General features: G+C 40.6%; 1 protein-coding gene across 1 annotated transcript in view; it reads right to left on the reverse strand.

Annotated features, from left to right (window-relative positions):
- The window catches only part of SPAG17 (sperm associated antigen 17), a 231,586-nt gene that overhangs the window by 150,170 nt on the left and 62,609 nt on the right, over positions 1-18,807 (reverse strand). Inside the window, exons 4-7 of the mRNA XM_015076178.3 lie at positions 15,724-15,855; positions 4,445-4,631; positions 2,705-2,899; positions 263-444 (exon numbers count right to left, since the gene is read on the reverse strand). Of these exons, the coding sequence (XP_014931664.2) occupies positions 263-444; positions 2,705-2,899; positions 4,445-4,631; positions 15,724-15,855 (696 nt within the window). The remainder of the gene's footprint in view (positions 1-262; positions 445-2,704; positions 2,900-4,444; positions 4,632-15,723; positions 15,856-18,807) is intronic.

Here is an 18,807-nt window from a genome sequence, read left to right on the forward strand (position 1 = left end):
AAGTACGAGACAAAGCCACATGCCACCAAATAAAAGAATTACCTTCCTTCATCTCTGTCTCCATCTTATTCTTTGCCATTAATCCATATACTAAAAGCTAAAGACCCAGCCTACAACCATCACTGGACATTCCGTGGAGTCTATCCCAAAGCCATGTGCATAGTCAATTCACAGTGAATGTCGGTGGAATGAGTGGATGTGATGAATGGAACCACACTACCACATGGCCGAACCATTCACTCTCACTAATGCGTGTACTAACCATCATCTCGCTGTCTGCCCAGTCAGAAGGAAAGTCATCTGCCTTGACCACATACTCCAGTCGAGCAACATCAAAGAGATTTGTTTCAGGTTTCTCATTATTCAGGATTGGTTCCAGGTATTTCCAGAAAATGTCAAGTTCTTTTATGGCATTCTCTTTCTTCAGTTTTTCAGCCTTTATGTCTAATCATAGCAACATGTTAACACAACAAGATGAGAATGTTGAATTTTTTCCCACTTTAAGTGGACATGGTGGGTGACATGCATTGAAAGGTGTCTGTGCAGTATCAGAAAAGGCAAATAAACAAACATAATTTTGAGAAGCATTTGGACTTGGATTATAGAGTTATGAAATCAGAGGATTTCACTTCTGAAATTGATATTAAACCCGAGCTCATCCCACCCCTTCATTTGACACTTGAGGCCCAGAAACCTTATGGTAAGGTCACATATTTGTGGAGCTAAATATGCTCGAGATATCCATCACCCTTAGAGCTCATCTGTGTAGGAGCAGTTTTTCTGCCAAATCACTGTTTGACCATCTTAGTGTGTTTGTTTCATAATGGGTTAGAAAAGCTGGCGATCCAATTCTTCCTCCCACATGGCTAAAAATAGACCATGTCAACGATTGATGCTTCAGGTAACTTTTGGTCACATTCAAATAGCTAGAGCCTTCTCTGAGCATTTGTGCTCTGGCTGTAAAATAATGACCTATTCCCATAAAGTTACACACGAAATTTTGCCTATAATATTTATGTTTATTACACCTATAACTAAATGGGTTCTACTACTAAGATATTATTCTACTATAAAGTCTATTTTTCTGTGATTCTATTTCTATATATTAATTTTTTTTTTTTTTGTAGAGAGGCTACAGACTTATGGAACATTTTCTCACTGGCTTCAATAATAAGTTATTTAATGTCACAACTATGCTTTCAGACAGGAGTATCTGGGTTTGAATCTCACCTCTTTTCCTTAATAGCTGCCTCAAGGCTGAGAGTCCTTTTGGTAAAATGGAAATACAGATCCTACTTGACATATGATGAGGATGGGGTTGTATCCCAACAAACACATCATACATTGAAAATTTGAAAGTGCATATAATACACATCATAGCTTAGCTTGGCCTACCTTAAACATGCTCAGAACTTACATTAGCCCTACAGTTGGGCAACATCATCTAACACAAAGCCTATTTTGTAATAGAGTGTTGCAAATCTCACGTAATTTATCGAATACTGTACTGAAAGTGAGAAACAGAATGGCTGTGTGGGACAGAATGATCGTCAGCGTATTGGTAGTTTTCCCTCGTGATTATGTGGATGACCGGGAGCTGCCACCATCCAGAATCACAAAAGAGGATCATACAGCATGTTGTTAGCCCAGGAAAAAAAATCAAAATTCCAACTTCAAGGTAAGGTTTCTTCTGAATGCAAATCTCTTTCACACCATCGTAAAGTTGAAAATTTGTTAAGTCCAACCATTGTGAGTTGGGGACCGGCCGTAATAAAACACACTTCTGAGGGTGGTTGTAGCAACTATAGAAATCGATGCACTTAAAGCCCTTAGCACTGAGCCCCGTCCCGAGGCATCTGCCCAATAAATGGTGACTCTTATTATCATCAGTGGTAGAAATTTCTCATGTGGAACAGCAGAATTTCAAAACATAGTGTTCTAGAAATTGGGATGTGGTTATACAACATATATAATATAATCTGTAATCCCTATACAGATTACAAAATTCTGTGCAAATGGTATTATTAGTAAATGACAATAAAAGCAACAGAAGGTGGCAGAAACTCTTGGACTTTCAGGTCACGCAGGCTTACACAGAATCCCTGTTCTATCGCTAAAGGGTCCAGTGACTTTCAGTTCCCTTCCCACAGCGCCATTCTGGCACGACTCCCTTGGATGAAGATCCCGTGACTCCAAATGTGTGAATGGCAGTGTGGTAGGGCCTTCACTCTATAGCTTCATAGTCTAAGGCTTGGAAGATAGAGTGCCCTCTCTGATTCATCACAATATCACACAGAAGCAAAACACACCAAGAATCCAAAGCTATGACCTCCCGTGGGCCATGTCGTGCCTGTGGCTTCTGGAAGAACCCATTAGCTACAGTCGATCTTTTCTAGCCCACACTTCAGGTGAAAGTTCCAGATGCACCGTCCCTGAGAAAGGTAGTCAGATAACCAAGTCTTCCGACCCACAGTCCGTGTTCTCTGTGGCTACACAGGGATATAAAGAGAATACAATCTTACTTTGTAAAATTTACAGCACCTGACTAGGGCAAGCAGCATAAACAGCGAATCAGAGCCTTAAAAGGGTTTAACAATGAATGTATTATTGCATGACTATTTTTTTGGACAGAAAAATCTATTTGTACTTTACAGACAGTGGGTGATACTGAAAGATTCAGCGGGTTGTGTAGCAGACTGCATACCTTCTGGCTGAAGAAGAACTTCCTGCTGCTGGCTAACTGTTGCCAGGTGTGTCTGCAGAGGCTCATAATTCTCTGAAGATATTTTAATCACGCTGCTTATGGGAATGCCAAGCTCAGTCATAATCGCTAATAGCTGAGGATTGTTGAAGCCCACGACTATAATGTAATGTTGGGCACCATCATCTGGCTCATCGTCTGTTCAAAATACCATAAAAAAGAGCAGCCGTCATTTTAAAAGAGAACAGGTTGCACTCAGCCAGTTCAATGGCTACATACATTATGCATGCGTTTATAATACCTCCGGCTTGCCAAAAACAGTCCAGTTGGCCGGAATGCAGTCATGTTGACTGGTTTTCATTATTACCCTTCCAGTGAAAAGGCTGTGGCCATTTTACAAAATATTAAATCACTTTTGTAAATGAGATAGAGTCATAATAGAAGGACAAACATACGTGGGGCCTGTGGTCATGGAAAATGTGTGCTCGGGTTTTTGTAAAAAGAAAAGGTTTAGGCTGTGGGCTGTAATTTGGGGGGGGGTTCAACCTCTTTTGAGCAACATCTGGCTTTACTCCTGAATTACGAGTGGCTGCAGCTTTGTGGTATTTTATAAGTAGAGGTGTTTACAGGAGAGGGAAATATCGAATATGGACATGCCCCCTACCAAAGTATTCTGTGTATTTATGTCAATAGGTGTGAATGCTGAGTATGGGTTACGTAGCAATTATATACTTATTGCACTAAATTTTTAAAATATATGTTGTGCACCTTCCTAAATGTCCCCCCTCTGCTTAGCCCTCATTACACTGTTTTTATTAATGTTAAAATATGAGTTTATCCTTGACTGTGAGATTCTGAGGGGTAAAAATAATTGTTGTACTTTAATATTCATGCTAGATGGTATGTGAAAACATTAAATCCCACAATAGCCCGTGAAGATAAATTTACAAATAATGCAGCATGCACAAACTTTTCATTTTTAAGCAATAATTTTTCTCCTATCACTAAACGAATCAGTGTTGATATTATCTACTGAATCCATAATATCATAGCTGCTAGGTCTAGTGGATTTAGAGCAGAGATACGCCAGGAGAGGCAAATTGATAAAGGATGTGAAGGCCTGCCACCTCGTTTGAATGCAATGCAAATAATAACAGGAAGCTCCATCTGGGTTCAAGTGATGGTGGCAATGAATTACTCATAGGCTGCACGGGTCAAACCAGCTTTATATCAATAATCAAAAATGAAAGGAAATTCTAGTTGCCCTAAGAGAAACTAATAGCAGGAGAAGCTGAGGTCAGGTCAGGAAACTGTGTGCTCTGTGTGAGTCCCAAATTCACTGGTCTGATTTTATCGCCACCGTATTTCACTCGTTACAACACTTTCTAGTTTGTTAGCCCAGTCACTTTCTAGTTTGTCTCATAATTATGTCTGACTTTTTAAAATGCCCCCAACAAGGTAGGAAGCTATTTGGTGGTAGCACACTCAGCTCGTGGCTTCCTATTCGCATTATGACAACGTTGCCCACAGCAACAAGACCTGAGCTAAATAAATATTTGCTGAAAACACAAATGAACTGCTACAGAGCAATATTTTTCGATTAGGGTATCATGGGTAGTATGTGATTTGTGGTTTCATAAAGAGTGAAAGATTAAGCATCGTTATTGGAATGCTTTCTCAAGCTAATTTGTAGATTGGAAGGCAGGAAGGGAAAGGTAGCCCACAGGAGGGCATGTCACCGACCAATGTAAGGTTTAGCGTCATCGTCTTCCCCTCTCCGTTTTAGCTGTGTGGTCTTCTTCACTGCTGTGTTCGCCTCAGGAGGATCCTTTCCCTTCCCTTTGGCAACCTTGGCACTTGAGGACTTCTTCTCCTTGGGAGATTTTGCTTTCCCTTTATCCTTTTCTATCTTGAAACGATCTTCTATTACCTGGAAAAAGAGAATACTTTTTCTCCAAATCATATAGTGTGCAAGCAATGGCTTTTCTACGGTTGGGTTTATTTCATTCAATTGCTCGTTTACTCATTTACTTTTCATGTATTCATTCTTCAAGCAGGATAGTGGCAATCCCAGGTTGGGCCTAGGTTGGGATAAGGCACATATCCTATGAGGACTGAGGGGTGGGTGCCAGGAGACTGTTTACACAAATGGTCTTCTAGAAGAGAATTCATCCTAAGGGAGAGTCAAGCATGGGCATATAAACTACCACAGTTGTCGGGGGTAAGGCGAGTGGGGGATTCAGAGTACCTCATGATGGCAGTATCTTAGGTTTATCTTGCAGCCTAACCCTGGGGAGTCTCTGTCTGAGTCTTAGAGAGAGGTTGTTTGCTCATTAAAAATAAAACAAAACACGGGGTGCCTAGCGTCTCAGTCAGTTAAGCATCCGGCTTCGGCTCAGGTCATGATCTCGCTGTCCGTGGGTTCGCGCCCCAAGTCGGGCTCCGTGCTGACAGTTCAGAGCTGGGAGCCTGCTTCGGATTCTGTGTCTCCCTCTCTCTCTGCCCCTCCCCTGTTTGCGTTCTGTCTCTCTCTGTCTCTCTTATGACTCTCTCTGTGTCATAAGGTGGCCATACGGAAGATCCAGAATATGCTTCTGTTGCTTGTTTTTCCCATAATCAACACAATTGGAAACAAAAGAAAATTATTGTAGCAGCATCTGGGCTCTGTATTTTCCTGAGGTTATGAAATCAAATTTGAAAAACTCCATTCTAAAACATTAGAGACAGAAGATATGTTGTTTCGGCGTCCGGCTAACAGAATGTAACACAGAAGGGGAGAGAAGCATTTCTCTACTCCATGTGTCTTCTGGATGTCGAGGGCTCCAGAGAACAGTGTAGCTTTGGCACCAAGAAGAAGCGTCAGAGGTACCTATGGATTCTCCATGCAGGCCTGGGTCCTATAGCTCTACTGGTAGGGAAACTCCCCCTCCTCAGCAGCAGAGGGAAGCATCAGGAAAGGCTGTAGATGTCACTACTAGCCTTGGGTGGAGGCAGCCAGGAGTGCACAAGGTAAGGTGCAGAGGTCTGAAAAGCCCCAGCATTTCATTCTGCACCAGATATAAACTGGTGCATAAAATATGGCGGGGCTTGTCCCCTTGAGCTCCTAGTCTACTGGGGTAGAAAGAGGAAAAAAGCACATACAAAAACAGGTAAAAATATAACAACAAAGTTCCATGACTTTTATGAAGGATAAAACCCAATGTAGTCATAGGCACGCAGTTGGGGAAACCTTTAAGTGGGTGACGGAGGACCTTTCTGAGGAGGTGACATTTGAATGAAGGCCTGAAAGATGAGGAGTCTTCCACATGAGAAGCAAGAAAAAGGCAAAGTGGATGCCACAGGTGGGGTTGACAAGTTCGTATTTTATTAAAAATGCAATGGGAAGACCACAGAGAGTTTCAAGTAGAGAAGTACTACGATTCGTCAAGATAGGGAACAGGAAGTCTAGGAAGGGAGTCTCTAGCGATGGTCTAGAAAAGACCTAATAGGGACTTAGATGATAGAGAAGTTGGAGCAAGAAATGGCTTTTACTGGAGGTAAGCAAACTTTTCAGAAAATCACGTTAACTTTGAGATGCCCAGAAATGTCAGGAGGCAGGCAAATACACACATTCTCCTCTGAGAAGAGAGATATGGTTGGAGTCACATGTTTGGATGTGGGTCACATATACATAGTGATGAACTGAATGGAAGACACGAAATGCCCTGGGTGAGAGTTCTTGAGATGTTAGTGGGTAAGTGAGCGGCAGGAGAGTATGAGGTCCAGGTGTGTATGTATCTATGCCAAGTCAGGAGATGTGTTTGCAATCCGATGGAACGACCCAGTAGAGAGGGAGACACTGCAGATATGGGGGAGGCTAAAGTCCTCGAGGAGGTAAGGTGGGAAAAGATCAAAAGAACATGCCAACTTCCTTTCATAGGAAGAGAGGCAATTTCTCAGTTTAATAAGAGCAAGAAGGGGGTTGGCTGAGTGTGGGTTCAAGAGAGCGAGAGGTCTCGATGGTGCTGAGGGAATGTTTCCGTTTTTTCAGGTGAAGGGTGAGGCATGGTTACTGGCCAAGCACAGGCAGGTACGAGGGAAGAGGTTTTGAACAGAGACCGTAACGTGAGTCGTGTCAGAAACTGGGAGGTCAGGCTGACTGAAGAAATATGGTAGAAATCCCTGCCAGTGTTGAGAGCTTATTGGAAATTTTAAGATTGTTAATTTAAAATGAAACCAGAGCACAAATCAGTGCCCCTGAGTCCAATTAGCTCAGAGGCATTGGCGAGGCTCATGCTGGAGCTCAAACAGCCACACTTGGATGATGGTAAATCCACTGAAGTGAAACACTCCCGTGCAGCTCCTTGGTGGACAGTGAGCCTTGCCCAGAAAAGTCCCAACTTTGCCATCACAATCTTCCAGAAACTTCCACAACTGCAATTTTAAATAAAATCTCAGGGTGAGCTTTAGAACTGAAAAGAAGAAACTGTTTCAGGTGACATTATTCTAAAGTTCACCCAGAAGACTAAACATTTATACAGTCATGCATCCATTCATTTATCCTGTCATTCCAAACAAATACTGCTGAATACAGAGGAAGTTTAAAACTAGTTTCTTTATCCTTTTCCTGTTAGGAGGGCCCTCTAGCCCTGCTGGCTTTCCTAGGGGTGTTTGGGAGCCTGTGTAATCACATAGTTCCCATCCCAACTCTTTGGCAAGGTTGGAGTTCTATAAGGTAAAGAACTCCCTGAGCCCTTTCTTCTGTAAGGTTTCTTGGCACCCCAGAGAAGGCAGGACTGATCACAACCAAAATTTAAAATAAGCAATAAAGTAGAGAGACTTAGCTGTGTGGTATGATAGGTGCTTTCCAGACATCATCATCTTTAATTGGTTCTCAAAATGCAGCCTGCAAGATGAGTAATTTTGTTCATGTTGTATAAATTAAGACACACGGTTTGCCCTCAGACACTGCTATGGAAGAGACACAAGCCAGTTTAACCTCAAACCCTAAATTCATTTTATTTCTGTGGTCCTGTTAGGCCATAGAGATGGTCTGTCTTTCTACTCTGTCTTTCCAGGGGCTAAATAATACTATTTCCTGGATGCTCTTTTGATTCTCCATAGCTCTCCCTCCCCCACCCATTCTTCCTGTTGAGTGCTGAAATTATCAATATTTACCTCCTTCCTTTTACAAAAGAATCTAAAAAATACCTATAAATCCTGATTCATTTCTTGAAAAAGCTTTTTTTAACTATAAAAATCATCATTATTGAAACATTTGAAAGAATATAGCGATCTAACAAAAATCACCAGAGAAGATGAGTGAAGGAGATATTTAACGCATTCTTTCAAATTAGGTTTATGCGCCGCTATAACATCATTGTTATTGTTCTCTCTATACAACTCAGTCTTCTGCATTTTCCTTTATCAGTGATGCATCTTCAATTGGTAGAATTTCAAGAATTACTACATAAAGAATTTCCCAAGTAGAGCAACTATGTATGTACTTTCCTGGTGCAGAGACATCATACGGCAGAGGACAAAGCCAATGGAAGTACCCAGGTTATTCTGGCTTCCAGATCCAGGCAGAGAAATCCTTGGTGGATTTCTGAACATGGTGCCCTACCCAGTCCCTTCTGCTTCCCCATGTCTGACTCTAGCTGTCGTCTACCTACTTTATCCTATATTCCCTCTGTTCCTCACGCCTCCAACCCTCCATACTTGAACTGAACCAGGACAGTCTCTTTGTCCCTGAGATTCTTGACAATGTTGACTGCTTGGGCCGCAGAATTCTACTTTGGTCAAAAAGCAAAATATCCTTTTCTACCAAGCCCCCATCATAGCGAAATCACCTCCTGTCTTCTTCCCTTTTCTTCTATTCTCTCATATCCTGAGTAAGCTCCTCCCCCTATGAGTTTATGCCTTGAGATCCGGGGCTAGGGGGTGGCAGGAAGTGAACCAGATTAGCTGAGCATTCACCAGAGTTGACCCCTTCCTAAATCACAAACTGAAATTTGTTCACACCAACTTTTCTTGCTCGCTTCTGGGTAGTGCAGCTTGCATATTCCCAGTCTATGGTCATCTGCACAAAACGTAACTCAAGAGGGAATCCTTGCCAACTCAAGACAAAAACTAGGAGGGGGCGTATCCAAAAGTCCCCTCTTTCCACCATGTTTGGGGAAAACATGTTCCCCAGCATATGAAGGAAAGGTCAAGTTCGTTACAGAGTCCATTTTCTTTAAAATGCAGTGTGTACAAAAAGCATCTGGATGCCTCCTACTGTGAGAAGGCTGTGGATAGGCACAGAGATTTCTTAACTGGCTAAGCTACATAGCAGATGTGAGGCTCTTGTTTTAGCAACAACCAAAGAACTATTAGCATTTCGCATATTTAGTTGAGTATCAAGTGGCACTTACCCCGTGTCCTCAATCTTGTTATTCTCACTTTTTAAGAGGGAAAAACACAAAACTGTCCCTCTCTCTAACAGGGCAACCTAATTATTTGATGCTTCCAAATATTTTAGATTGTATTTAACTTTCTAAATGACTCTTGATGTCGAGATTCAAATGCCTTCAAATACCGTGACAGGTATTTGTTATGTTATCACAATAAAAGGGAAGCAAGTGGTAAAAGTCAGTGGAACTAGCTGTAAAAGTCAGTGGTAAAAGTCAGTGGTAAATAGCTCTACTTCATCTCATTTTTATAGGTAACAGCACATCTAGATTTGTGTGGTACTTTATGATCTCACATATGCTCTATCGTCAGATTCCCACAATAATATTGTTAGGGATATAGATAAGAAAACATGCTCATGGCAGTTAAGTGACTAAGTCACTCTTATTACGTGGCTTATGAGAAACTAGGTCTGTCTTCTGAATGCTACTTTAGTTCTCTTTCAAGAGATCACCGTCTCACAAGTGATCTATTTTATTGGTTACAGATGATAAGAGAACAATAGGCGGGCTGAAAGAAATCTATGGAGTCAGATACGTTTGAGAGACGGTAGATTAAACAATATTAAACAGATTTATTTTCACAAAACTCCTTTTTTTTTTAAATTTTTTTCAACGTTTTTTTATTTATTTTTGGGACAGAGAGAGACAGAGCATGAATGGGGGAGGGGCAGAGAGAGAGGGAGACACAGAATCGGAAACAGGCTCCAGGCTCCGAGCCATCAGCCCAGAGCCTGACGCGGGACTCGAACTCACGGACCGCGAGATCGTGACCTGGCTGAAGTCGGACGCCCAACCGACTGCGCCACCCAGGCGTCCCAAAACTCCTCTATCTTTAATAAGCTAATGTGCTGTTAAATCTCTAAGAGTTGTGTATAACACACAGTGATTTCCAAGTTCTTTTGACCCGGGGGGGCTTTTTTTTTTTTTAATGAAAAACTGGGTCTAAATGGTTCTAGAACTTACTTTGGAAACACAGGTAATGGGCTTTGAGGCCACATTAATCCATTTATATAAGCCAATGCTAAGGAAATTATCCCAAATATAAAGAGTTCTATACTATAAAGTTGTTCATCACATTACTTATTATAAAAATATGGAAATAACTGAAATGTTCAATAGAGGAATGGTTAAGAAAATTATAGTAGTCAATAGAATATCCTACAACCAATAATAGTGATAGATGTGGCTACTGTGGTAATAAGTAAAATTATGATATATTTTAATTTACAACGATTATGTAAAGGAACAAATTCACAGAAAGAAAAAAAAAGAAACATATCAGAATGTTAACATTACTTGTAGTAGTGTTATGGCATTATGAACATGTTGTTTTTTCTTTTCTATATTTCCTATTTATTCTTTCCCTTCTGCTCTTCTCCCTGCTCCCCTGCCAAATAGAAAATATAATGCATGGGGTCGAGTTAGGAGCTTACTTTTCTAGGGAGCTGCTGTTGTGTAGAAGACATAAGTCCAGGAATGTAGTGGGTTTACTTGACCAAATAATGCAATCTTCAGAACCCTGCGGAATGTCCTGGGGTGCCATATTGCCGTCTTCAGAACTGGAATCCACAGAATTGGAACGTGGACATTTTCTATGACTGGTGGCAGTGAGGGAGTGGGTCTGATGTCTATCTGATTGTCTGTCTCTTGCAGGATTCTATGTGATTCAGAAGCATTAACAGTGGATCAGCCGGTGTTGTTCCACCTCAACATCCAGAAGGGCGGAGAGGGGGGTGAGGATGTTTGGAATAGTCTCAGGGAGTTTAGTTCTAAGAGATTTTCCCAGAGACCAGGTCATTTCCGGGCAGTGGGGCGGGGCCAGAAATGAAATCAGAATTCCCTTGGGAATTGGTGGTTGGTGAGCTCTGTGTGGACTTTGTTTTTTGGTAAGCGTTGTTCCTTTCCTTGGCTTGTCCTCACACTTCACCTCGGGATGTTGTATGTGATGTAATTAGTGGGACCAGGGGGTTGTTGGTAGATCACTGAGCAAAGCCATTGCTCCTACAGGGAAATACCTTAGGGCCAGCACTCTTGACTGTGGGCCAAGGGTGCCATTTTGCACACCTAAGGAGACACATTTGGAAGGTGTCTGTACAGTGGTTAAGAACATAGCGTCAGACAGTTTTGGATTTGAATCCCAGCATCACCTCTGAGTAGCTATTTAACCTGGGGAAAGTTACTTAACTTTTCACACCTTCAGTTTTCCCATCTGCAAATCAAGAATAATACTCCGTACCTCATAAAGTCATTTCAAAGATTAAATGATATAACATGTGTAAAGAGCTTAGTATAATGCCAAAGAGTCAATAACGGTAGCTAAATATTATCATTAGCTGTTGTAACTACAGCTGCTCATATTTGAAGTTACTATTCTATTCTAAATATGCGTGTTTCTTTACATTTTTTCCTGAAGCCCATAAACAGTTTTCATTAATTAAAAGCATTCCAATGAGGAAAACACTTCTTTCTACAGATCAGTTAGCCGGGGAGTCATTTATTATTTACCCTGAATTGCTGAATTTCGTAGCTCTTTGGATGCAATGGTTTTGTTGGTAGTACCCTCATTTTGATAATCCTGCTTCAAAGAATTCCATCCAGTTAGTGAGGCAAGTTATTCCTTTCCTGAAACCACACGGGTCCCTCTAAACTGAGTTCCTGCTCTTCCTCTGTTTGATTTCTCAAAATAGTTTCTGAAGATTTTAACCACAACTGAATCAAAACTAACCAGCCTGTAATTTCCTGGCATGTCCCTCTGGTCTTTCTTTTAAAACAAAACACACACACACAATGGCATTACGTTGGCTGGTTTCCAGTGTTTGGGGGTTTCAACTGGAGTAAGCTGTAAAACGTCTGTGAAAGTTACCCTAATTTCTCTTCGTGCCTCCTTTGGAGCGGGCTCTGGGTTGTTTGTGGCTTCCTCATAATGCCTTATCAAATGTAGGTGCTTTTAATTTTGAGTTGTTTTAAGAAAAGTCTACCGGTACCATCACTCCATGGTTCTTAACTGCCTTCTCTCCAATTCTAGTTCTCTGGAAAATAAGGCAAGTACTTCTCCTAAGTAGAGAAGCCAGAAAGAGAAAGAATTGTTCTGCTTTTACACAAAAAATATGCTGAAAATATCCAAGAAAATATGGACTGGTTATTTGCATCCACAAATGAAAAGCACAGTTAGAATATATTTGGATCTTTTTCTAAACATATGCAAATTTTCCAAACTAGACTCAGAGGCATAGGAAGACTAGACTTAGTTTGGCCGATTATTTAAATGGTTATTATTATTTTTTTTGTAGTATAGGCATTTTTCATCTTTTTTGATGATTAAAGGTTTTAGCTGAATTCTCGATATATTTTAAATATATTCACAATAAAGTGTTTTGGTTTTGAATAAATGTTTATCATTAATATAGACATAAAAGTTGGAGTGAAAAAAAAGTAAAAAATGTGAACAATGCTATAATATTCAGATAGATTAAATTAAAACACGGATCGGAATACAAACCCCAAATAATTTATTTTAAAATGATAATGAACATTATGATATATGTGTGCCCCGGTACATTGTTTCTGTAAAGTTTGTTTCAATCAGTGTTTGTTAAGTTGATGAATTAAAAACAGAATGACAATGACAGATCTAAAAACACAGAATAAATGCTGAGATAATCATGTGTGCAAGGAAGAGTCATTTCTAAGCAAAACTCTCAGATTTTAAGATACAACAAAATCCGATTTAGGGTTAATTGTATAAAAGAGTCTTTCAGAATTTCTGAAATTCTAAAATTTATTTAGAGAAATGCAATATATTTTCTTCATGATATGCAGATTTGGATGTAGCCAACAAGGTGTTTCCAAATAGATCAGAGTTTTCAACTATTTTTTACTTCATTGCAGTTACAAGCAGGCATTTGCTTTTCAGAAATGCCTTCAAAACTGCTCCTTTAAGAAATATCTTCCCTTGTATTATTTTTTATGCTATTAATTAGCCAGCAAGCTTTCTTCAAGGACAAAGCAAACGCATGATAAGCATAGCCCATGCTAAAGTGCTAGAAATTATTAAAATCAGTGCAATCTACAATAATGATATTTTTACCGTATTTGGCATCTGGAACTATATTATTCACCACTTACTTTTTTTTCCACCACTTATTTCTAAGAAAAAATTTGGGTTGATTAAAACAGGATCAAATATATAAGGATCTACTTGTTTCACTGGGGAATAAAGGACAGGGACCTAATTATATTAGTTATTTTTGTCCATATCTTCTCCCTGGTATTTTTGGTTAGTTCCCGCTGTGGATATTTTTTTGGCATTCGGTTTTAAAAATACAATTCTGAAAATTCAAGATAGGAGATACAAAACACAATTTGGGTTGCACAGTTTTCGGCAATATAGTCGGCATTTGAAAGGAAACACCTACGTAGATTTCTTATTGCTGTTAAAAAGCTCCCCTTCTAGGAAATCTCAGAATCTCCGCCTGGGTTCAGGAAAGAGGAAGAAACTGGAAGTCTTTTCTTTTTTGCATTTTTCTCATCCCCATCCCACAGCATGGGTCAGTTTTATTTACTTTATACTTATTTTACTTTTCTGCCCAAGTTGCTGGCTGAGAAGCATTAACCTCAATTGTTCTAACTGACTGGTTGGGTGGTAGTGTTGAAATGAATAGAGATTATATCATCCCTCAAACAACTCTGTTCATCTGGCCTTTACCAAGAGTATTTTCCGGAGAGTACTCCATTCCAATCAGTTTTCATCAATTTATTTAGCACTTACTCGTATGGTTGCAACTGAGAGATTTGGGACTGGTGTTTTGGGAACCCAATCTAATGAAGACATCAGATTAGACTATGTAATTGTTGGCTCTTGATTGCTCAGAGTTCTCTGAATGCCTCTATTACATCTATCTATCTATCTATCTATCTATCTATCTATCTATCTATCTATCTAAAATTCAAACCCGCTTTCCTTTAGACTTTTGAATTTTCAAACAATAAACTAAGATTATTTGAGCATCTTCAGAATCTCACAGCTGTATTATTACAGTTCACATTTCAAAGAAATGCTGAGGAAAATCACTGCAGAAATATTTTTATATTGATTCTAGCTTTAAAATTTTTTCCTGAGCTGCCAGGATATTCCATTTACTGTTACTTAAAATCCATTAACTGAAAACTAAAGCTTACTCTGTGACAAACGATTGCTGACTTACAATAGTTGGCAAACAAGTAAACTGATCCCCTTTAGCACATTAGGTATATTTGTAGGTGCTGCGGGAAAGCACAGAGAAAACAGAAAGCACAGAGATTTTCACAGGACTCACAGTCTACTTTTTATAATTCATATTCCCAAGTGACGTTGGAATTTAAAAAGGCAAGAAAAGATGTTTCTATACTAGCTTCAAACTTTCCAGTTTTTCTTCTGCCAAGTCTTAATGACCCCGAGTATTTCTGAAGGCACAAATGTCCTGTACATGATGAAAAGAGCTTCAATAGATGGAAAACTAGACCATCACTTGTGTTCCTATGAGTAGAATTTTCCCGGGAACAATGTGTGCCACTCTAATAAGATGCTATATGGGGAATCTTTGAAAAACATAAAGCCCTATTCTGCAAATATAAGGTGGCATTATTATTTTTTTTCCTACAATTATCCTGTCAAGCATCCAATTCAAATAGGAAACCTAGGTTTGGGGGTCTTGCAAAGGTGAGAAAGGTATTACTGGAACACATTCCCTCTTCTCTTTCTTCTTCCATGAACTGATTTTGCCTCTTCCACTCAGGGGCATAAAGATACAGCTTACATGTAAATCCATTTCATGTATACATGTGTACACACACACACACACACACACACACACACACCACATGTATGTACAGGAGCGTTCGGCTTTCCAAAAACATCTCAGCATGATTTGGAAAATAAGAAAAACATCTCTTATTCCGAGTAATGATAATAACAAATGGATTTGAACCTAGCATCGTTTTGCTAAAGGTATTTCAAAATATTTTTTTTTCAGATAAAAATATGAATCTTTGGAAAACGCACAGATTGATTTCCATAGGCAAATTAAATGAGAAGTCTACATGTGAAGAAGTAATCAAGCGTATAATGGGGGGGGGGGGTGATGGATTGCTGCTGAAATGTTCAGATTATTACGAAGGTGCAGATGCAGCCTGCCATTTTAATAGGAACTCCTACTGAATATTAGAGAGAATATTTTAAACGGTTAGACCCTGACTTTGTGGGGTTTTTTTCACATTACATTTACTTCTCCTGACTCTGTCTCACCTTGATTCCCTTCTTTGTTACTAGCATATAAGTAGACTACTCTAAAATCAAGCTCAGGCACATGCCCTGATTATTGTCTGATTTTTGCACAAGGGAATTTATTTTTAATGGGTCTGTCTTTGAGAAAATATAATTCCTCCAACAAATCTTTGGATGGCCTTTTTCTTAAGTTGTCCAGGCGACAGCTGAATGTGCTAGGTAACATTTAATGGAAGGCTTATGAAGAGAGGAAGTGTCCCTGGAGAAAACTGACTCCATTTTATGCCCTGTTTGCCCTCTTTAGAAGACCCAGCGTCATACAGTACCTTCTTTTCGTTTTCCCGTCTCTGCTGGTCCTTAAATTTAATCTGGAGAAGCTGAAATTTCAAGAGTTTCCCTATCAGTGGTAGGGTTAATTTCTCTCCACTGTCCATAATTGCCTTTGCTGCCGTTAACACCTAGGAAGAAACACATTAATGGGAAAAGTGGCATTTTATAACCTTTGGCACAGTCTGTTGGTGACAAAAAGATGAAATGGTATTTCAGTTTTGCAATATTCATCTTACTGCAAAGGTGCCTCACTGCTGGCCAAAAGAATTAGAGCAAAATACCCCATCGCCATCGAGAGGGGCATTTATCTTCTACTTTACATAAATTGGGTTGTCTGAAAATGCACTTATTTTTCCAATAAGGCAGAGAGTGCTTCCCACAATGCTGCGAGACTCAGACTCCCCAAAAAGGGGTAGAGGAAAGATATGCCAGGGCTCCATTCTGGATGACTGATAGGTCAGTTTCATGCTACAGAAAGTCTATTGTTTGGCGTAGCCGATAGTCCAAGCTGTCAAACTTTGACTTATTACAACATTATGAATTAAATAGGGTTTTATAATAATGGAAATAGCTATGTTAGCAATCTTTTATTTCTTGGTGACCAAAGTCAAATGCAAGATAAAGACTGCTTGACGCAGAGGCGCCATATGAACGTTTCTCCCCCGCCCCCTCGCAATTTAATGTTGATCCTGTTGGTATGCAGCCTAATTGGGGTGAAATGAGGTTATTGAGTTTTCTTTGGGTGACGACAGCCACTAGGAACATACAGCTGTATTGTCCAGATGTGTGGCACTGACAGCCTGTTTTATGACTGCGCTTTTTACAGCTTGTTTCCTCTAAATTTCACACAACTCTCTAACATCTGGGGCCTTTTCCTTGGAGCCCTATAACCACTTTATTTACTGCAAAAAAATAAAATCATGTAAAATATACCATAAAAAGTTGTTATGTGTTTCTCTTTATTCATGTTGTCTCCCTAATAAAGTTCACCTCTGCCGGAAGCACTGTCACAAAAGTAATCTGGTCAAAGTATTTTTCGACTTTTGTTTTTAGGCAAGCATTAAGATTTATTTATAACCTCGAGATGAATTAGGTGTTACTAAAATGTTCTGACACGTTGCTTTTCTCCCCCCTTTGGAGCAATTACTCCTCGGGGCGCATATGGTGTCAATTTCAGACCCTCTGTCTCAGACAATGACTGCGCGCACGGCATCTCATCGAGCTGCGTCTTGTCTGAGGTTCATACCAGCTCTTGGTCAGGGCTTTCCTGACCGATCCGGTTCCTTATGACTCTCCACTTTGCCAAAGGAAATAGCGGAAAGAAAGGGAGAGGACTATTTTGCTTCTAACTGCAGAAGGCCCTGTGGATTATTCGATGCCAAAACGTAACTGGACCTCTTAGAGACTACATTGGGGTTTCCTGTGTTGCATCGCGGAAGGGGAAGGCCAGGGAAAGGACTCTCTTAAAGCTGCTATTTCTAAAGACCAAAGGAACAGACCAAGTGTCAGAAAGCTTTGTGTGTGTCTAAGCAAACACCCCTCCGTGGAATGGAGTGCTTTGCTTCTGATGGCAGTTCTGGTCCTGCTAACACGATTTAGGGGAAGGGACATGACGGCTGTGATTTCTGGGAGCAGGAAAGCATAAGGGTACACCTGCAGGGCCTCACCGTTTAATGATGACCAGATTCAAGAGGGAAGGGAATCCTAAGGGGACAGAAGGTCACACATTTACTGTAAAATGAAAGCTGTCCAATTGGGTCCGGCCCCCAGGATAGATGTATTTGGTTTGAAATGACATTTTTCAATACCCGTTAAACAGCGTGCTGACAATCAGGCTGTTTTGTGACATCTGGCTCAAAATACACAAATTTGGGTTTTGAAAACTCACAGCAGTCTAGTGTGGGGTGTGTTCCCGGTAACACAAGTATAATGACAGCATTGAAGGGAAGTCAACACTGGAATGGGTTACCCCAGAGTGGCGTGGAGTCTCTCTTTCTGATGACCTGTGAAAACAGGATATTTACCTATGTCTGGGATGTTCTGGGTGAAGCCTGCCTGGCGTCATGGTGATGGATGGGATGTCTCTGGAGTTGCTTTCTAATCCCGTGTCTCTATGAGTCTATGACTGTTACCTCACTGTGCTAAAATGTATTCAAAGCACAACAAAAACGTCCCGAGGGAAAGGTATTTTGCAGACCATAAAAGCTATTTCTGGTCCATCTAAAACTGTCTGTACAGAGCTGGTTTTAAAACAAAACTCTGGCATGGCATCAAAATAACATGCTATCCTACTGTGCAGCGGGGAGATTGCCAGTGTCACCGGAATTGCCAGGTTCCCGTGTTCTCATGCTGCATGTACACACAGTGAAGATGAGGAGTGGCAGGGCAAGGCAGCACTGAGCCCCCCACACTGCCCATGGAGCTTCCTCCCCTGGAACAGCCCCAGGGCACCCCATGCAGAGGCAGACTTCATGCCCACAGGGCAGGGCAGTGCATGTGGCCACAGGAGCAGTGTCAGGAACCAGCATGCCGGTCCTCCTCTCTGGGGCTGCTCAGAGGGGACTTGACCCCCGCACATGCCATCTTCTGTGGGTGTGTCCCCCCTAAGGGAATGACAGTGAGAATCCTTGGGATAATTAATGAAAATGAAAGTCTCTGCTGAGCTCAAAATCTGAGGCTGGAAATTTTTATGGTATGTGGTCACCCCCCTCCCCAGGAGAGGCAAAGCAGGGAAGATGTTTACAAATTAATTTCTACCGAAAACTCCTTCTTGTCACCCTCCATAACTCACAGTTCTCCCCAATCAGGAGTCAGTGGTTTGGTCTCCGATGAAAAACAAACCCGTAGAGGGCCTGTGTTCGATGGAGGAGTCTTTGAGGGAAGAAGAAAAAAAACTGCATTTGGAAGGAATGCAAACTTTTCACGGAACATTCCAGGGAGGCTTTCCTTCCTCACCTTACTTGTGGTAATTGAAATAATAATCAAACCTTCAACCTTCCATTATCGTAAAGGCTGCTTGTCCAGTATCTAGTCAATGTATGTGTATGTATTTGTGTGTGTATTTGTGTGTGTGTGTGTGT

Source organism: Acinonyx jubatus, chromosome C1 (genome assembly GCF_027475565.1).
Source record: "Acinonyx jubatus isolate Ajub_Pintada_27869175 chromosome C1, VMU_Ajub_asm_v1.0, whole genome shotgun sequence".
Classification (NCBI taxonomy): domain Eukaryota; kingdom Metazoa; phylum Chordata; class Mammalia; order Carnivora; family Felidae; genus Acinonyx; species Acinonyx jubatus.